The sequence below is a fragment of the Juglans regia genome, chromosome 4, assembly GCF_001411555.2.
Source record: "Juglans regia cultivar Chandler chromosome 4, Walnut 2.0, whole genome shotgun sequence".
Lineage (NCBI taxonomy): Eukaryota > Viridiplantae > Streptophyta > Magnoliopsida > Fagales > Juglandaceae > Juglans > Juglans regia.
In genome coordinates, this window is record NC_049904.1 from 30212001 (window position 1) to 30234171 (window position 22171).

The 22171-nt window shown below is 36.3% G+C and overlaps 1 protein-coding gene and 1 pseudogene across 1 annotated transcript; one reads left to right on the top strand and one right to left on the bottom strand.

Annotated features, from left to right (window-relative positions):
• The first annotated feature begins 5810 nt into the window (after nt 1–5810).
• LOC109014438 lies at nt 5811–11455 on the top strand (annotated as a pseudogene).
• A 206-nt stretch (nt 11456–11661) lies between these two features.
• On the bottom strand, nt 11662–16758 carry LOC109014431 (transcriptional corepressor LEUNIG-like). The gene is made up of 12 exons (XM_035689818.1): nt 16699–16758; nt 16465–16562; nt 15899–16011; nt 15625–15785; nt 15229–15268; nt 15052–15142; nt 14091–14197; nt 13859–14008; nt 13070–13225; nt 12581–12697; nt 12297–12500; nt 11662–12014 (listed from the first exon to the last, which is right to left on the bottom strand). The coding sequence occupies exons 1-12, from the start codon at nt 16731–16733 to the stop codon at nt 11868–11870; spliced, it is 1419 nt and encodes a 472-aa protein (XP_035545711.1). The 5' UTR covers nt 16734–16758; the 3' UTR covers nt 11662–11867.
• Between the last annotated feature and the right edge of the window lie 5413 nt (nt 16759–22171).

Consider the following 22171-nt stretch of genomic DNA (forward strand, 5'->3'; position numbering starts at 1 on the left):
GAGCCGAATATATTTTTGTGATCTTTTTTACGTTATAAACAGAGTTGTAAAATGCAAAACATGGCCTTTTTGCAGTTTCTTCATCAGTTTCAAGCTGACAGTTCTCGGTCAGTATGCTTCTGCTACATTGTAAACTTTTAATTATATAATTTCAATTGATCCCCTTTGCATTTTGCAATGCACTTTATGTGCTGCAGTTTAAAGCTATAAGACAATATCCTGATCAATATCAGTATGGTTGAGGGAAACTGCAGGCAGTTTTGAGCTTAAATTGAAACCTGTTACTCACCCAGAAAGAGGATATTTAAGTATTTCGGAATTCGGAGTAGGTAATCTACATAATATGAATCCTAGCAAGAAAGTAGTCAATTTGTTCAAAATATCATCTTGTTGAGTTCAAACTCACTAGTAATGCGTATTTGGAAAAATTTACCAGCAGTGGATGTTTCTTTTTGCATGATGCTACTATTTTAGGGCATTGGGTATTTGGAATTGAAGGCTGTGAGTGGATTATTCAGGTAGACCTGGCTCAACCTTTTTAAACGAATTCTGCATTATACGGTTTTGCTCAAGTTGATTTTGAAGCGTATTTTGTGATAGACTATGGTTACAAATCCTAGTTCATACATTTTTCTCAAGTGAATAAGCTTGAGTTCAAGATAGTTAGCTGAATTATTTGTCAGTAAGTGTTTGTGATTAGATTACTTTCTTCTCCTTTGATTTCCTCAATAACATCATCAGCATTGTCATCTTCTTGTTACTTTTCCTTCACTTCCATGGGATTAGATATTTCTAAGTTAAACGCTTGAAACTATTTTGATCAGCCTTAAGAAGCTCAAAATTTATTTCTAAAATAAGCATTAACGAAATCCTCAAACTGATTTACATTATCATTTTCTCCCATAATGCTGAGTCTTTGGGAACTAATGAATCACAAAGTTTGATTTAAAACTGGGAACAGATTGATGAACATGCAAACAGGCATAAAGGAACAGGACCGGTGCGGATTCCCTTTTTCTTATGAAATGGCATTTGAATTGCTCTTTACAAATGAAGGATCATTTCACTGTTTCTTTTTCCTTTTCTCTTTTAGGCTTCATATAAAAGAATAATTGAACCAATCCCCCCTTCATAAGAACCTCTATAAACCACTTCTGTCTAACATTAGCTTGGACCTAATCTGGGAATGGCTTTCTATTGTGTGACCAACATTGTTACAAACTTTCATGCAACTTACACAAAACACTCACTTTTTTTTATCCTTGGACGTCAGATAAATAGATCAATACTATATAGTTTGCAAACTTTTTCATGTAGTGTACTCTGATCCATTGGAGACTGATCATAACGTGCTACTTCATATTCTATGATTGGTGTAACTCGTGCCTTTTACTGTTTGATTTCATTTTTAGCATATACCTAGACTTTTGGTTCAAAACTAAGATTGTTGATTCTTTTACTGACTATGGACTGTTACCATGATCGTTCTCTCTCTCTCTCTCTCCCCCCTCCTCTGGTTCAGCCTTCATGTAGATTTATGTTTCTCAAGGCAGTGAATGCTAGCTTGATGGCTGGACTACATTTAGTTTTAGATAATAGGGCATGCTTGTAAATGTGAATCTTTTCAGGTAGTGGTTTTTTAATTTCATGGTCAGAAATATTAACAAAATAACACATAAAGAAGTCATGAATGATGAATTCGTTGCAGCTTACCCCATTTGTCATTGTAGCAAAAACGTTTTGGCCACCATTGGACGGATTTAACGTTACATTCTAGATGATTGACAGCTAATTGAGGCAGGTAACCGTCGACTGATGATTGACAGCTATAGACTGGACTCTTGTAGGCGTTATCGCTTTGATTGACAGCTATAGACCAGACTTAGGCAGGTGTTATCACCTAAAGCTTTCGGTTACATGCAGCTCACTGGATCGGCTCTATAAAAAGGCTCAGAGTCTCTTCAAAAACTCATCCAGTACAGCTTAATCCTTCAATTTCATTTCTGTTAGCTTTATGAAAGTTTCTTTTCTTCTTGTACCCCTAGAAGTACTAGAAGTTTTCCACATAGGAATACCACCATAGTGATGGTTGTAAGCTCGATTGATTCCGATGGAAACCTTTCCTCATCAGAGTGGCTTTTCCCTGTAAGTCAGAGGCACCATGCTGCATAATAGGACTAGTTCTATCTGATATGATTTATTTTTCCTGATGAAGCTTTATTCTCAGTATTATTAAGCAAAGCAAGTTGCATTTCCATTTTCATCATTAGTATCATCATATGATTAACTTCCTTCTGAGGAGGAAGGTATTATGTCTGAATTTCGTATGGACTAGTTACCATGCCTATTGTTTGGATCTCTAGTTGATTACATGTTGAATTGGAATACTTTTCTATGTTAAAATCAAAATTTTCCGTAGACTCACACTATGATCCTGCATACAAACCTCATTTATTTTGAAACTTGAGATCATATTTTAGTATATTGTGTAAACTTTGGTTGGGTATGGTTGAGATGAAAACTCTAAATAGAAAAGAGGAAGAACAAGAAAGAAAGCAAAATAAGGAAAGAATATAAAGAACATATGGCCATTACTTTCACCCATTTTGAAAGGAAAATGCATGTAAAATGATTTCTTTGGAAACATAAATATACGCAACCATTCTTTTTAAAACATAAATGCATTCAATCCACTCAAATAATGATTTGGCATTGATGACTTAATCTTCCTTTCTGGGCCTACAAGGTGCAAAAAGGGCCAACTATGTTCATCCATTAAAGTACCACTTAGATCTAAACATGCATCTGTACAAAGATCTCTGTGTTAATTACATCAGCAAATCGATTACTTTGACTGCAAATTTACTTCTGTTTTTTCCTGTTTGTAATGTCTTAACTTTTTCGTATTGAGAAGTTGAAAACATTTGAGTGAAAGGCTATGATGGTCAATCACGGAATTATCTTCATACTCACTGCTATAAGTCATTTGGATTTTTTCTTTTGGGGATTATAGGCCATACATTCAGACTGGTTAACATATCAAGGGGCATACTAATGATACCTCCCAGTAAACAAAGGATTGGATAAGCACCATTAAGATACCGTTGTCTTGTACTTTGTTTCCTTCATTATCCGCATCTGCATGCATTTACAGCATATGTCATGGACTATTACAGTGAAATGATAAGGATTTATACGAATCTCTCTCTTTTTTCAAACGTTGAACCAAGCCTGCTAGCTTCTTCAGCACTATGATTGACGAAGAGATTTGTTTTGCAGGATGGACCTGACTGCATCTTTGGTCCTCAGGATCTGGTCAAACAGATTACAAAAAAGGCGGACATGGCATCAAGATGACCATCCCCTTCCGTTAACGACCACCTTGAGACTTGAGTTGGTTCAAAATAAGAAGTCATTCATCATTGAAGCACAAATTTCATCAATCAGGAGTTGCTCTTTTTTACTCACATTCCAAACATTATCACAATCTTTTACTCACATTCCTAACATTATATAAACCAGATTTTAAAAACCTTTATACACCAACAACAAACACTATAAACCCCCTAACCCTTTCTCTTGAAATCAATACTTACAACCCAGCCACTCCAACCGCATGTATAACCCTTGGGATGCTGCAGAGGAATCAGGCTGCTTTTTGAAGGGTGACCATGAATATATGGTGATTTATGGTTGCTTGTTTCCTCTGCAGAGTGAGCCCAAGTCTCGCCCACATGTTTACCATGGGGCGCCAAGTCTCACACACACACATTCCCTCTCCCTAGGATGGCTGTCGCTCCATTCCTTCCCTCTGCATGGCAGCATAGCCTCTGCAGACTAACCTCACAAACTGGAAACAAACTCACCACCTTTTAAGAAAAAAGAAAAACAAATAAACATTCTGGCAGGATAACCTCTTCAAAACCATTAATTTCTCCTTATATTCATTTTGATATCAGCGAAACTTCATTACACTCATTTACACCATGCTCCGCTGCAATCATTGCCAGTATGAGGCAAGCAAACACGGGTTGTCCTCAGACCTCCTAGTTCTCCTTCTATGAACCATTGAGATTCCTTTCAGTACAATCATTATCAACAAGCTTTTAAATTATAATAGTCGTTGGCACACCAGATGGCAGATGCCATATTTTCAAATCCTTTCATGAACTTTTTGTCACCCTCGAAAGAGAACAAAACACTCTGTTTATGCAAAGTAGAAGCACCACCATTTGGGTTCTACCTGTATATGTATTTATTGAGCCCCTTTTCAACGTACGTTGACTGGAAGGCTACTGCATTAAGAGAAAATAGAGGAAGAGTTTTCATGTTAGATTTTCAGTGATAACTTTGAATTCTAACGCTGTACTGTTGCTGAGAACTTTCATCATCCGAGACTGCCGTGTTTTAAATTCAAGTGCTGCTGCTTTGAACCACGGTGTCGTGATTGTACCTCCCAGGTGTCGTGATTGTAATCACGGTTTTCTTCCGCCAAAAGTGAGGCAATCAATAAAATTGGGGTTCCGTCTTCTTTTTAAAAAAAAAGAAAAAAATAAATAAATAAAGTGCTGCTGCTTTGAACGTTGCAGCTGTTTATGATTCGAATTCGAGTGTTGTTGCTGTCTGTTCAAAACTCTAGTGCTGCTGATTGGAACTGCTTGTACTGTTAACTTCCGAATCCAAATTCTGTTCATCCGCAGTTGCCGATATTGCTGTAGAATGCTGGTTAACAATCCTATTTAGGATGATGTGGAACTGGAACACAGATGAGACCGCAAATGTTGCCTAGCATCAATGAAGTCTCGGTCTGAACGGATGTTTACCTGCCTAGTATGAAGAGGAAGATGAATGAAAACGCAAATTTTTTCCAAGTCATTTACAAATGTATTTTATCGTAGGAGCCAATCCTTCCCGATCGATGATGTTCTAATGCCAACTCTTATCTACTCCCTTGTAACTTTGTGACTTTTAATCATGTAATAATTGTAAAGCTGTTTGGTATTTGCCATTTTTTCGTAATCTTCAGTACCTAACTTCATTTATATGTGTGATTATCCTGTTAGCTCCGGTCATCTTTCCCAGAATAGAAGTGAACACTACCTATTTAATATAATAATCTCATAAAAATATTATCCACCGTATTTTCATTCTTAACATAGGCCCCACCGACTTTAGAGGCCTCAGATCCTTCAGATTTGCTCGTCCGTTCACCTCCTCAGGTGGTGCATATACTGCACGTGCTGCCACTGTCTGTGTTGATCTGTCACCAACGACTCGCTTTAGATTCCAGTTTCTACTCTATATTACCGCTTTTCCTAGTTAGTGATATTGTAAGAGAGACTGTGGAACTCTCCAAAAATCATCTCCAGATAATATGTGACAGTACACCCACCATTTTTATTGCTTCAAACAGAGGTTCCACCGTTTTAAGCGGTGGTTTCATCGTTCGTATTTTTACAAATATATTTCTATCTTTATCTAAGACGGCATCCTCCAATAGGACATGGATAGAGACCAATAAATTAGTCTCAAATAAATCTATTCATCACTTTGCACTGATTTTTATTACTTTTTGAGGCGATTGTTGAGAAACCTCATCTATCAGTTTTTTAATTTAATGACTTGCCAAAAAAAAAAACAATATAAATTAAAAAGAATTCTCTAATCCGGTTAAATTAAGGATAATCACATCATCGTCGTCGTCATCTTGCTGATCCATCTCAGGCTTTGGACATTGATAAGCCTCTTCCACACTCTCTCTTGCTCACTGTCCCAATCCAACCCAAATTCCAAACCTAAGAACAAGAAGCATGGCCGCTACTTCTGCAACTCTCGCTTCCCTGTCCTTTCTCTCCCTCTACACCACCACTCCTCGCCCCTTCCTCTCTAAACCCGCGAGACCCTTCTTTTCCGAGCTTACAAAACTCCATCTTTTCCACTCCTTTTCCGCACGCCCAACCCCAACCCTCAAAGCCAAATCTTCCGACATCGACACCTCCTTCTTCGACAACTTCAACCCCAACGATGAAAACGACACCGTCTTCAACCCTCCCGAACCTCCTGAAGGCTTGTTCCTCCACCTTCCTTCGACGAGGGTCCCCTGAAGACCGAAGAAGAAATCGCCATAGCCTACGAAGAACTCTACGGCCCCGCGTACAGTGGAGAGAGCTATCTGGGAAATGACATTTACGTTATGGACTCTAAGGTCAAGAAGACGACTGGGTTCGGGTCAAAAGCGAAGGAGAAGGTGAAAGATGGATTCGAAGAGAGAGTAGTGAACGTGAGGAGGGTGACCAAGGTGGTCAAAGGAGGCAAGCAACTGCATTTCAGGGCCATTGTGGACCGTGGTGGTGGGTGACAAGCAAGGCCAAGGGCCCAAGTGGGTGTTGTTGTTAGGAAGGCCAAGGAGGTTGTTACGGCTGTTCAGAAGTCCGCCGTGAATGTGTTAGGGGCCGAGAAGGTGCTGGAGTGGAAGGGCAAGGTGCTTTGGAAGTGTGGAAGTGCTGTGTTGTGTGCAGAAGAAGAGAGCTGCTACAGGAAGCCATAGCACGAAATGCACGAATGTGCCAAGGTGGATAAGTATTGGACGAAAGCAAATAAAAAAATAAAATAAAACAATTAAAGAGTCAAAAAGCACGCTTCTATACTTTTTAATTTTCTCGTTTATTTCTCTTTCTCCTGCACTAACATCGATTCGTTCATCCATGGTATTAAAACATTTTTCTTCTCTAGAGTAAAATACGTATGTAAGTGAGCTGTAAACATTATTTTTTTTAAAAATTCGAGATTATCCTCTTTGTATTTCATCTTCATATGTATATATACTCAAGTGATTTTTAACTAAATTGATAGTATTTATTTTATATTCATTTATATGTATATATTTTATTCCTTCTACAACTTAAAAAAATTTGAAAAAAAATGTAGAGCAGAAGCCATGGCCAAGATTTGCAGTGTTTTTTTTTTCCTTAAAGAAATCATTTTTATGTACATCTTCAATTTTTTCTCAAAGATTTGTACTATTGAATAAAGGAAGTGTTTTTTTTTTTAACTTAATGATTAAATAAGTGTTTTTTAATGATATTGTAAATTTTTTTTAAATATTTATGATGATTAAAAAAATAAATAAAAAAAAAAAGAAATATATTGGGACTGCTGGGCAACATACCTCTACACAAGGACATGATTACATTTATGGTACGTTTGGATCTTAAACCCATCTCGATTCATCATTAATATTTTTTCAAATTTTAATACAAAATATAATAAACAATTTAATTTTTTCAAATTTTAAAATAATAATAATATTAAAAAAATTGTAGCGCCCTCGACCCCACGTGTTATTCTTGTGGAATTCGTAACACCGAGATGATGACCACACGAATCACGCACCCCAACGACCAATGCAGAGTGTGTACATCATGCAATAAATGTACAAAATAATATTCACAGTAGAGAAATAAAATGTCTTTCTTTATTAAGTATCATAATTGTTCAAAAACAGTAAAGTAACTTTACAAGGATTAAACAGTCATCCGACAGATAAATTAAAAACATGAAATAACATAAGAGAAACAAATCTCATAACGCTGAATGGCTTCTCAGCAACTCAAACCTCCGGCGGAATTGATCCCTCGGGTTCATACTCGGGCTCAGCGTCAGACTCTACAGCACTATAAGACGGAACCGTAGAGTAAAACACCACAATGAGATTATGACATCTCAACAAGTAATTAACCAAAATAACATCTAAGAGATATATAGAAATAACACGCATCCTCATACGGACATAAACCACATAAAACAACACCATATGTTCTTTTTCCCAAAATATCATTTTTAACCGCTCACGCCAAAAATCTCATTTTTGACCCAATCATAACCACTATTTATTAAGCATGCACCACGGTCCCCCCTATGGACCGTCCGCACGACCTGGCTCTTATTGTCACACCACAAGTAACGTCCTTGCATGAGACTTCGTAACGAGCGATGCTCAGTTCCGCGCCCAGTGCGTACATGACCAAGCATCCTCTAACCTCACTAACCAAAAGGTCACGAAATCGCTACGAGAGCTTTACTGTCTCGTCCGTTTCCGTCGTCGCCCTGCGACAACTCAAGGGACGTCATGTCAGTCTGTTACGCTCCCGAGTGACCAGAGGAATTCCACCGAGATAATGTCTCATCTCGGCTTGGGATCATGATACACACGCACCCACATGTTCAGTCATAATTACAAACAGACAACGTGACACCACAATACAATTTTAATAAAAACCATAAATATACATTTCAACAATTAATAAGAATATACAATTAAAATATTTCATTTACATACAATATACCTTCATTTATAATTACACAGTTTCACAATTACAAGCAAAATCTCGTCCTCCAATTCGGCCCAAGGCCCAATTCCAACAGATTAATTCAATCAACAGTTTATGAACGACAAATACAACAATATTAATAAACAGGAAAATTACATACACACGAAGACAGGAAAAATTTTGGAAGATCGCACGAAATGAGGTGTTGCCGAAAGTGGCGGCACTCGACGGAGCTCACGGCAAGTACGGTCCCCAAAATTTTGGATTTTATTACATGGCAACAACCAACAAACCGAGTAAAATTTCCACAATTTTAGAACAAAATCGAGCACGGTCAAAACCTCAAGCTCTTGGATTTAACACCCAAAACTCAATATTTCAGAATAAAAAAGCACTCGGCAAAGCTACACAATCACTCGGGTTCACTAAAAAATTCAAAGACCAAAACACTAAACACTGAAAAAGCTTTAAATAAAAAGGAGGAGGAGAAAATTCGGAAGCACCAAAACGAAGGAAACCGAGGACTATATATAGATTAAGCGAGGCGGTTTGAGAAGCATGCGTGTCGCACGGGTGGGGGAAGAAAAACGGCAGCTCAAGCCGTCCGTGCGTGGTGAAGCTACGGGTTGACAGCAGATGAAGGAGGTGGGTGCCGAAGGACACGGGGCAACCGATGAAGCTCGAGGTGGAAAGTGATGGCTGCGTGGGGTGGCAGTTGGACAGTTAGCATTCGGAGCCGCAACCGAGCGACACAGAGCTGCCATGGAAAGGTGGAGGTGGCTCACGGCAGCTGATGCGTGGAGGAAGGAATCTGCTGGAAGGAAGAAGAAAGAAGAAGAAGAAGAGGCTTGCGGCGCATGAAGAGAAAAGAATAAAACCCTAAGGCCAAACCTTTAAACGTCGTTGTATTGACAAGTGAGGGGCTGGGTTTTCGCACGGGCTGGGCTCAATTCCTACGGGCTGGTTAAACCCACATGGGTTGGGCTATTAAAACAAACACAAAACACACACAACCCAAATAAAATAAAACTCACTACAAATAAAATTACACAAAAAATAAAAATAAAAACACATATAAATTAATAATAAGGAAATAAAAACCCAACATAATAACATAACAATAAAATAACACATTTAATTAAAATAACAAAATAACACCTCAATAAAAAAATAATGTGGATTTAAAACACAAGTAAAAAAAAATAGAGATCTCACAAAAATAATATTTTAATAATATTTTATCATCTAAACTCAACTCAATTCAACATCCAAACGCAGACTATTTTACAGAAAAGGGTACGTTCCAATTTTTTATAAGACGTGATTAGGGAAAAGAAAAAATCTAAATGTAATCAATTTGGTGCACCCCTTGCACACTCCTGATGACATGTAAGGATATTAAATGAAACGGTGCATATTGGTGAAAGTTGAAAGACGAAATTAAAAACTTCTTGAAACGGTGTGTTGAAGCCTCTTTCCTGAAATTCCCCCATCGTTGAAGTTGATGCCCGTAGTCTTCCCCTCACCCTCAGTTTATTTGTGAATGGAGACACTAGAAAGCAGTTCTCACTAAATCCACTCCATCTTGCGATGGAAGGCGAACTCACTCCATCTGCCCTCCTCCGTCCAACGACAAAAACCGAAGTTTCCAAAGTTTTTCCCCTGCAGTATATATATATATATATATTAATCTCTCTCGTTGGTGTGTGATTTTATAATTTAATTTAGGTTGATTAGGATGTTTGGGTATGGAGATGGTTACATATCTGCTCTCCTCCCTCCTGTATTGTAACAAGGAAATGATATGGAAATGGATGGTTGTTTCTATGATGGGTAAATAGAATGCACATAAAATGTACGATGAAATGAGAAAGAGTCACATAATTCTCAAATGACATTTTCTCGACCCATAAGAATATAGGGGAAGGATAAGTCATGAATTCAACATCCACCAAATACTATTATACATTACATTATCTTTTTTCATCTTTTAAAACCAGTATCTTAAAAAACAAAATTATTTCATCTTTTGAGGGATTATCATCTATTTGCCTCGTTTTGATGATTGTGAAACCCAAATTCGAGGTGCCTAGACGTGCCGGGGGCAAGAGAGTTGTGCCCAGACGTAATAATGGCAGAGATGTGCCAGTGCGAAGTCATGCCAATGGTGAAGATGAGAGGGGGCTAGGTATCGTTTATCTGTTCGTGTTGAGCGGGAAAGACGAAGGCCTCTAGAGTCTGGAATCCTTAAAGCAACTCAAATTGACGAAATTACCCTCCAAGCCAGCAGGGGGTGCACGAAGGGTGCGCGAGAATGACTACTCGTAGCAGAATTGGAGTGAAAAACTGTAAAAAGTCTTTTTCTAAGGAATTGCTGGTCGACCATAACGACATGTAATGAGACTGCTGACATGGGTAAAATGATAAAATAAAAGAGTAATGCTACTCATCATCTCAACTTCTATCATCCTCCCATCATCTTATGATGTGTCATTAGATGATTGAAAATTGTTTATTATATTTTACTTATAAACTTATCATCTAATGCCACATCATCCTATGATGAGAGGATAATGAAAATTAAAATGATGAATAGATTTTTTTAAAATAAAATACTATTATTTTATGCAAAGATAAAAGAGAGTTTTCAGACTACTAACAAGTTTCGTGCTTTTCGTGCCTCTCTCGTTTCGTGCTTTTTAGACTTTTCCGCAGAAGAAAGAGTAGTAGCCGTTGGTGTTCAGTTAGTATAATTAGTAAGAGGAAAACGGTGTCGTGTTGTAATTGAAGGAAGTCTTAAATAGAACGCAGTCGTTTAGTTTAATGTTCTGTATTGAATAAGTAGAACGTAGTCGTTTTGTTGTAATTGGTTTTGGAACGTTTGTTAAACGATGTCGACTGAGGAAAGAAGTATAAATGCAGGAGTTGGACGGAAATAAAAATTCCTCAACTCAGAATATTCAGCTACCTTCTTCTTCCTCTCGATTATCTTTTTCTCTCTCTACTCTCTAACCCTTCTGGAGATTGACTATCTCGAATCAGTCAAGTTTGGGTCCATTACAGGATGCCAGGCGAACATTGTCTCGGTGCCGATGACCAAATACCTTACTATCCCACACAGGTAAATTGTGCTTTCTAAAAGTTAAATGTGCGCAAAATAGAAAATGAATTCGAGTCAATTTGCAATTTGTTTGATATAGTTATCTTGGACTAAGATGTGGTTTTATATGGTTGGTGTAACCAAGCTACTTGAACTCGCTATAGAAACAATCAGAAAGCAAAATGAGGCAGTGCTGTATGCTGTAATTTCGTTCCATTTACATTTAGTCTAAGAAATCTGCTTTATACATTGAAAACAAGTATATGCATCCTTTTGAACTGTTTCTTCTAAAACAAAAAGGCTTATCTTTAACCGTCACTTGGCGATTGAGTCATTGACTCCGGACTGTTTTGCGTATTTTGCCTCTATACAGAACCACGAAATGTAACCAAACCTGCGCATTTTCACATGGGGTGGCATGTGCACACTGATAAGTCTCATTTCCACAACTTCACACAGTCGTCATGACATGCGGAGGCAACCATTCCAGTCTGCGGTGAATCTGCTAGTGCAGCAATTAACCCATCATGAGCTGGAACCGAACATGTTTTAGTGTTCTCAGTTGGATCCCACAACTCCAGAGACTGCAAGAAATCATGGACCATTAAATCTAACCAGAGGAGGATATTGTGTACAGAAACATCAAGATAGCAGTAACAGATTACAAAATGAGTGACTGCTCAAGTTGGCCTCTAGTCATTAAAACTGAGATAAAACGACTTGATGTAGACACTAGTCTATTGTATTTACCGCCGACATGTTTCCTTATCTTTGCAGTTATTTTTCCAGTTATCATGTAAACACATTCTAATTATTAACATTTATTTGGACAAACAAATAGAACTTAAGATTAATGAGCCATTTACCTGATCACCACCAATGATAAGGAGCTGTGAATATCCCGGATGAAATGTGCATGACTGGAATTTCTTGCCATTCGAACTAAGACGTTCATGTATGCATTTACCGCCTGACATAGCTGACCAAACTCGTGCACTGTCTTCACTAACAGAGGCAATATACTTCCCACTAGCATCCCAACAAATTGAAAGAATATCTTTGACATGTCCCTAAAGGAAACAAAATGTAAAGAACAGAGAACGAACCCAAACATAATAATCTATCTGCACTACACGATTTTATGATTTACCTTCAAGTAGAACTGGACACTGTCAGTCTCTACATCAATTAAATTGATAATGTTTCTTTCAACAGTGGCCAAAATCTTTCCAAATTGTGGCTGGAATCTGACTTGTTTAGTAGCTCCCTGCAGTTACTCCAAAGGTAGATTGAGACATTGATAAATAGAAATGCAAGAAAAGTTTGACTGCATTACAAATCTAAAAATCCCTTCCATGAAGACAATATAATTTATGGAGTTAACTCACTCTTATTTCACATTTCCCCGTATTGTACACATATTAAGGCAGTTCATTAAGTTGACCCTTCTCAACTTAGCTGGTTAAAGCCACTCACTTTAATGCTACTATGAATTTTAGTGCCATAGTACTTTTGTGTTTCTAAGCTGATATTAGTGCCAACAACAAATAAATGTAACTACACACCTGTTGCTACTTGAATTTTAGCATATTTTGATGCTTGGATTATATTCTTATAAGTGGAAAGCTCAAGACCTGACCTTAGAGACGCGTGTGCAAGAATAGTTCTTGATATTCCACAGTCGAATCTCATTGTCTTGATCACAAGAGCAAAGGAGGTCCAGCTTTTGTGGGTGGAAATCCAGTGACATTACTTGTTGAACGTGCCCAAGAAACTTGTACAACGGTTTGTTTGGCTACATAAAATCATAAAGCCCAAAAGATAATGTTGAAGGATTTGATTATTCATTTATATTTCAAATTGATAAAGCACATTAACCTATAGAATCAAATTCTTAAAATATATATATATATATATATATTCACATTCTTATTGATATTCTTCAGAATACAAGCTACAATTAAAAAGTTGGTAGAACAACAAATGCAAAGCTTGGACCTATATAAGTAAAAGAATGTTCAAATTTAAAAATAAATTCCAAATAAACATACAAGTAGGCCATAGCAACATACAAGAATGATGTATATCTGTTACTATAAAGAATTTAAAACCTCAAAGTATTATAGACCTATGACACAATTTGAACTGAAGTCAAATATGTTAGCTTTTCTTGTTGGATTTTCATATAGATAAGAGCAAGTAGCCGTGGATATAAACCAAAAATGAGATTAATATTTCGTAGAAGCTATAAAAAAAGATACTGAATTTGGGACCTTCAATGTCAAAATTCCTTGCATTAATTCTAAGGGAAAACAAACAAGGAAAAGGGGGCATTAGACGGGGAAATGACAGTAAAAGAAAACTGACGTCCAAAACAAGAAGACAGATGCAGACAACCAACGTCAGAACTGGCAAGAAAAAAGCTTACCCTTGCTGCATCCCATATTGTCACGGTTTTATCAAGGGAAGAAGTAGCAAAAAGAGTTGAACTTGGTCGAAACCGAAGATCTGTGATGAGATGAGTATGCCCTTCCGAAGTACTAACGGAACCATAGGTTTCCATGTCCCAAATCAAAACCTGGCAGTGGAAAATGAATAGCTCAGGACTTATGCAAAAGAAAGACAAACTAAATCTAAATGAAGAAACACATCAAAACCACCTTCCTTATATTCCCTGCAGTAGCTAACAACTCCCCATCTGATGAAAAGTGGCAGCACGACAAGCCGTTGCTGCATTGGAGGGTAATAACCTCTTCAAAAGTGAAACCTATAGATGGTGACAACCATTGTCTTAGAACAAATATCAATAAATCTTGAAAGATATTATTGCTAACATTGCATCATTTCCATTTCAGTACCCTATATCACGCATGTTTAATTGCAAGTATTTCAGCATAATTTCTGATACATACCATATTCTTCCCAACAAGCTACTGCAAGGATAGAGGAGATACCATTATACCCATCTTTAATGACGTAAATCAGTGAAATATTCCTTTCTAATTTTCCTTCCATTTATTGGCAAGCTAGAACTTAAAAGAGCTAAAGTGCCAAATTAAAAGGCCTATCAAACCATTTGTATCCAGTGTCACTAACTGGTTGAATGATTGCTTGATTAAAACTTAGACAGGATGCAACCAAAACTACATGGTATCATGCCCACCATTTCCCGCCATGGAGTACAACCATGAAAGTTAATTAAATCCACTAATCATTTCATCACGCACATCACTTTCTACAAGAGATTGCCTGGATTTACTCATCCTGGACCACTCCCCAGAGAAAATAGGAAAAGAAAAAAGACAAAAAAGGGAACTCAATTACAATTTGTAGCTTTCTTGTTAGGCCACATAAACGTAAGAGGCATTTGTTTGATGTTGAAGGCATAGAGGTCTTGAAAAGAGTACAGTGGATCAACAATAAAAGCAATATAATATATCATCGATGTAGTTCCATCTTAAGACAACAAAAGGCAGAAAAAGCAAACAGCACATATCATCTATCTTTTCAATTCCGTAGCAACAAGTTTTGTTGATAACTAACAGTAAGGTAAATTAGCTAAGCTGATACCCAAGATTCTCCAAAGAAGAAATGCAAATAGGAAGTAAGATCTAACAAAACCTGCATCATATGATGACCCAATTGAGAGTTCGGCTTCTGGTGTTCCATACAGAATGGGGTCCGTAGTTGTAGTTTCCTCCATGCTAATGTCCTGCACGCCCAATAAAAACAATGTTCAGAGTTTTAGAAGCTTGGAATTTTGGTGAATTTAAAAAGGTTTGACAATCCTCTCACAACCTGAATTTGAGCCCGTTTATGAGTTTGTTGCTGTGGATGGCTGACACATGAATAAGAAATTGTCAAAGGGAAAAGGTTAAAAACCCTCTACATTTAAGTGAAGCTAATTAATAGCAACGGGGATCATGCATTCAACACTCTTGATGTATGGGAAATAATTTCTGAGAGTCCCGATGAAAAACTTCATTTATACTAGAGCCGCGGAACTAAGGAGTTTAATGCTTCTTTCATTGAACAAAGACAACTTCGAGAAAACATTTCTTTTCAGGTGAAATGATAAGCTCCAATCCTCTGTATGGGTACATGGGGTGTATTGGAACCAAATAAACTGTATAAACAACCGCACACTAAAATCCGTTTGACATGATACAAGGTTGCAAATGTATTTCAAACTACCTTGAACCGACTGCAGCTGACATTGGGAAACTCGGTTTATTAAGATCAAGTGGACCCAAATTGGGATTAAAGGTTTCAGCAAGACGTCTAAGACAGTCTTCCGGTAACTGTCCGGGCCTGTGCCGATTCATCGCTGCCTGTGGGATTGTTGAAGGGATTCTCTGTTGATCATTATGTGTCAATTTGTGTAACCTGATAAATCATGGAACCTACTACAATGCACCATGTTACAACAAAATTAAAGACAATGACGCCCCAAATTTGACAAAATTACCATCTTAACAGGGCCACCTTCCTTGGCTGGCTGAGACCCCAGTTGCCTAGAGGCATATACGTCATAAAACATCGACCACCATTCATGCAGGAATCCTTCGGGAGAAACAACATCTGGAGACGATAATTTCATTTCTAATGATTGCCTTGTCAATGTAAACATCAAACTGACCCAAAAGTATCATTTGCAATGCAGAGAACAAGAAGCGTCGCCTAATCAGAAGGGAACAATTACAATGATCTATATTGCAAGATTTAATACCTCAGGGGGCAAGCATTAAACATATACCCCCAAATTCTCAGTTCTTTAGGAAAATTATAAAGAAACAAAGGAAATTCCAGCTAATAGAAAGAAAATAATATATAAACACTCCAGGAGTACATCTCAGTAATAATTAAATAACTTTTTTCATCCTTTAGAAGCATATTGAAATGAAAAAAGAAAGAAAGAAAAATACATATAACGTTTTCTTTTATTGAAAAATGCATATAACGTAAATAGGCATGTAAAGAAAAGAACATTACCCTGTTCAAAAAAAGAAAAAGAAAAAAAAAAAAGAACATTACCAACGTGAGTTTCGCCAAGATTGGCTTCATTTCTGAAAATTGCAGCAGTCTTGTGCATTTTCCTTTTCATCAGATAATCATGCAAATACAACTCAAACCTATGGCCCCGGTCAAATCAAATAAACACCACTTAAGCATTAAAAAATAAAAAAAAATAGGGAAAAGAAAAAAAAAAAAAAGTGACCCATATCCACCACTGTGGAAATTAAGCACCATTGAAGGAAAGAAACTCACATCTTCTCTGCATCCCAGTCATCACTCCCAGCCATGATCTCTTTCCAATACACCACCTTCTCAAGCCTTCACCAAAAAGATTAAATGAAAAGTGGGTTGGGAATATACGTAGAAAAAATAGATGAAAATACATCCATATTTAGTATATGCAATTGATCTAGAGTGACCCACTTTGGGTTTCTTACACAGACAAGATGGAGAGGATGGTCACCCCAAGCCTGCTAAGCAGCAAGTGACAGTGCCATGCAAAAGCAAACCGAAACTAAAGAGAGAAAGAAAATGGAATTGGTTTTCTTGGCGAGAGAGCGCGGGACTTTATATACAAGGCGAAGAAATTGGATGGACGGTTCTGGCCCCATGGCAACGGAGCAGCTTCTGTACGGAGAGGGTGTACGGACTCTTTGTAGGGCCCAGACACGTTGCAAATGCCATTTTTCCTGGGTTTCCAATCATACAGCGCCATGTCATTCAGCTAAGAGTAATACTATTTATTATCTTTTCTTCATTTTATAATATGTTATTAAATAATTAAAAATTATTTATTATATTTTATTTATAAATCTATTATCTAATACTACATCATAAAATAATAAAAAGATAATAAATAAGTAGATGATAAATAAATTTTTTCTTCAGCTGAAATAGACAACTAATAACATTTTTTTTTGGAAATGCTTTTATTTTTATTATTTTTTATTACAACTTGAACAGAAATAGCATTTCTCCTTTCTATATTGGCGATGTGTCACTACTTACATGAATTTTTATAGCAGAATTTGTAGTAAGTTTAATAATTTCTTTACAACAATTATCTCCAACTTCTCCATTTTTTTCAAAAAATAAATAGGAGATAGATACAAATTAAAATTTGGAAGGATTAAAACTGTTTGAAATCTTATTTACAATAAGGCAAAATATATATATATATATATATATACGAAAATAAATACTCTCTCTTAAGAAATAATATCACACTGAAAATTGCTAGTTGCATCACATTGATAGATACAATTTTCTAAATATGCTATTCATTATTATTTTATTTTAACCATAATCTTTTATTATTATTATTAAAATGATGTTCTTAAACAATTCTTAAGAAAAAAAACTTATTTTTTTGCTTGTTGAAACGTGTTTATGATTTATTTCTATGCTCTAATATTTAAGCAAATGTATGGTATCTAAACATATATGCATTAATGGAATGGCCGCCCTGAACTCAATCAATATCATCGAAAAGCTATGTTCAAAAAGATAAAAGAATAAGATGGAAGTTTAATACAAGAATGTCAAAAAAGAATTTGCAAAATAAATACAAGATTTTATATTAAATTTATTTTATAATAAAAATAATTTTATAATGACGTAGAGAAAAATTTTCCTCCTTAACAACCATAAAAATTTTTGATTGGCTTTAAAGAGTCTAATTTTATGAAGAGTGATGCTAGATATAATAATAAATTGTACAAACGTAATTCATTCTTTTATTTAAAAAAAATTATTATTATTAAAAAATTATTTATTTTTTTTACGTAAATTTCATATTTATTATTTTTTTAAAAATAAAATACGCGATGTAACGCTTAGTAATGTATGCCAAGAACTAGCATAGGTGCATGTGCAGTCACAGCGCACAAACCCAGATGCTATCACAAAAGGAAAAGGGCGGCTCTCGTCAACATCACTGCTGAGCATATCAATGGAAATGGCAATGGCAATGGAAACGGAGAAGCTAGGCATTTCTTATCTACAACAAACACGAATAGGATTCAAAGGTGGAGAGGAATAAATGCAAAAGAAAATGAATAAGAAAAACAGGGTCGGAGAGGATTTCTAACTTCTATATACATAATGTTCTTCAAGCATTTGAAATCATAATAACAGAGAGATATGAAGTTCTTGTTCCAGTTCCCCTGCTGCTTGTGTTTCTGCTTCATCAAGGCCAAGAAGAGCAAACATGAGGAGAAGGAAGGAAAGAGTACTGATTGATAGATATAAGCACTGATTGATAGAGCAATTCTATAGAAATTTATCACATTTTGTTAAATATTTAATTTTTATTAATATTAATCAAATTAATATTAAATAATATGATATTATTTTTATAAAATTCTATTGTTCACAATGTCTCACTTTATTAAATTACTATTTGTATGTAATTTAGTGATTATTTATTTATTATATTTTTATCGTTAATGTTGTATTGATAAACTCTTTAATTGTAAATTTCAGGTTGATTAAAATGTCTTCTTCTAGGACGGGACGTAAGCAATGCAATTCAGCTAAGACTAGTATCAGTCCAAGCAGGGAGATGACTGTTTCTAGGGGTGTAAATTTAAACCGGAAAACCGGTCCGGACCGGACCGAACCGGACCGGTTGGTCCGGTTTTGAACCGGTCCGGTCCGGAACCGGTTCCTATTTTATGAAAACCGGCCGGTTCCGGTTTCCGGTTCCGTAGTTTCCGGAACCGGACCGGACCGGTTGGAAAAAAAAATATAAAAATTAATTTTATATATTATACAAAATATTTATATATATAATATATAATTATATGTTAAATTTTTATATATAATATATATAATTATATATCATATATGAAAAAATTTCATATTATAATTTATAAATAATAACATAAAATGTTTATCTTAAATATGAATATTTGTAATTTATTTGATCATATGTTATTAATATAATTATATATAAGATAATGTTGTTATAATTTATAAAATAAAAGTTTAATCTTAAAAATGAAAATTTAATTGATCATATGCTTTAAGCATAATATATATATTAAATTATTAATAACATTTTATAATAAGAATTAATACTTTATTATATATTTTTTACATTTAAAAAAAACGAGAAAACCGGACCGGACCGGACCGGAAACCGGTAAAACCGGAGGTACCGGTTTAGGAGGGTAATCGGGGCGTAATCGATTTTGAAAAATACAAAACCGGTACATACCGGTTCGGTCCTAAATTTTGTCCAAAACCGGACCGGACCGGACCGGACCGGTTACACCCCTAACTGTTTCACTAGAGCGACAAGTAAAGCTTTCCGAATTCTAGAGTCTTGTCTGGGAGGGTCATTCCCTGCCATCAGTCTTGTCTGGGAGGAATCATGGGAGACCGTCTCCTATATTGACATTGTTTCTGAGTTCTATAGAGAGCTCGGTGGTGCCAGCTCAGATGACGGAGGGGCATACAGGATCTCTGTCCAATGAGTTTCAGTTGTATTTTCACGGGACGAATTCACTGAGCATCTTGGTATTCCTAGGCTGCCAGATGCATATCCGAATATGATGCCTAGAGAGTCTGATCCTTTAGCTGAGTCAGAGACAGCTGAGGAGGAGGCACCAGTTTATACAGATGAGGTCGATACCCTTGTTGATCATGAGGTGAAGGATTTGGTTATTAGTCTAGATGCTCTCCCGTATGACGGGACGAAGAGCATCAAGTAGACAGATCTATCTTCTTTCTTCAAGATCCTGAATTTAATAATTGCTAACAATATTGACCCTCGGCAGCACAAGACAGAGGTTGGCATTGACCGGATGAAATTTATGATACGGGTCACTCGTGGTATTCCTATCGACCTGGTGGGGGTATATATTCGATAGGATTCGATCAGAATCTTGGTACATTTCGATGAATATACTGTCATTCGAGATCCTGATCACTCGATTTCTGCTATTTGCTGGTATCGTGCCTAATGTTGTCGAGCTGATGGGACCGATCAACAGAACCACCCTCTCACACAACACGAGACACTCGAGACTGCGTCTTCGTGGACTTGTTCAGACCTTGTTAATCCTTAGAGAGATGCACAGCCGGAAGATCATGCAGTATCGGCCGCTTGGACATCCAGACAGACCAAGGCATCAGTACACAATGCTACTCGTGAGGACATGACCGAGGTCGTGCGTGCAGCGATCAGCAGACAGATATCAGTGTTGATCAATGCAGTGTGTATGGAGGTTCGTTCTGCTGTGTCTGAGTTTCGTACAGAGATTACTAGTACCATCTCTTAATTACGTACAAAGCTTGATGCCATGTCTGCGACTCAGGTCACCATCAATACTCGATTGACACAGATAGAGGAACGCTTAGCTGCAGTCGAGGAAGTTTGCAAAGAGTTGGAGTCTTAGTACTTTCTATCTTTTATGTATTTATTTATTTTTGTTTTTAGAATGGACAATATTTTGTAAATTCAGTATTTAATTATGAATTAGTATTAGTTTATATTTTCTAAACTAATTATTGATTGGTATTATTCCTAAAATTTAATTGATAATTTTTTTATAATTACTTATTAATATAAATATAATTCTCTAAAAAAAAATATATGATCACCATTTGAACCATGCAAATAACGTTCGAACAATATTGATTCATCATTCGAACGGTGAATATTATACGTGCGAACCATAGATCAATTTCCTGCTATAATAATGTTACTTAACGCGCCAAATTGAACTTTCAAACAGTGCTGATTTATCATTCGAATGGTGAAATTTTACGTTCGAACGTAAATCAGTTTTCCGCTATAATAATTATACTTAACGCGTCAAAATGTAAGTTCGAACAGTGTTGATTAATCATTCGAACGGTGAAAATTATACGTTCGAACGATAGAACAATTTTTTACTATAATAATATTACTTAACGCGCCAAAATGTACATTGAAACACTTAAATTTAACCGTCCCAACATTAAAACATTATATTCGAATAGTTTTATTATTAGGAATAAAATATTTCATCCCTAATTATCCCGTTCGAACGAGATTTTATTTTTTTATCATTTTTTTAGGATAAAATCTGAAATTTATCTCTAAATCTCACTTTCTGAGACGATTTTCATTTCATTTCAAAAGAAAATCGTCTCAAAATTTTTTTTTTTTTTGGTTGCAGTGACAGCAGTCATTACAATAAGAAACTAGACATGAATTCCCTATGACCATGACGTTTCGATTCAGATTTCTTTTCCTCAGAAGCTTGGCCCAGATCATCGCTTTTGGATTTTCGGTTGACTCGCTTGAGTTAATTTCGCTTGGTGGGGTCAGACACCAGATTTCAATTTCATGAGTTCAAACAAATGCCATTTACCAGGACCAAGTTCACCGAACATTAACTTTGATCCAAGCCACAGTATACAAAATTCCAAATTTGGCTCTATTCCACCATTGCAGCGCTTAAATTACATGCAGAATACTTCATGTCAGCAAAATTCTCACAACCGCATATGGATACCGGATAGTGGTCGGGTAAATGTTGTAGATGAGTAAAAGCCTGCACTGGGACAACTGGTAAACTTTTTTCAGTTTTTTTGGGGATCACTTGAAATCATATGATCATTCCTTTGTTTGTCAATAAATGCTTTTAACTCATATTTGATCAGTAAGAGAATGTGACATAATACAATTTTTGGACTTGTTGATCAGCAGAAAATTTTGACACATTTCAGTCTT

Excerpts from the sequence above, each read along its gene's own strand:
- LOC109014431 (XM_035689818.1), bottom strand. The coding sequence starts at position 16,733 with ATGGCTGGGAGTGATGACTGGGATGCAGAGAAGAT. Across the intron at positions 15,269-15,624 it reads TCAGCTGCAGTCGGTTCAAG|CCATCCACAGCAACAAACTC; the intron begins GTAGTTTGAAAT and ends TTCATGTGTCAG. Across the intron at positions 15,143-15,228 it reads ATAAACGGGCTCAAATTCAG|GACATTAGCATGGAGGAAAC; the intron begins GTTGTGAGAGGA and ends TTGGGCGTGCAG.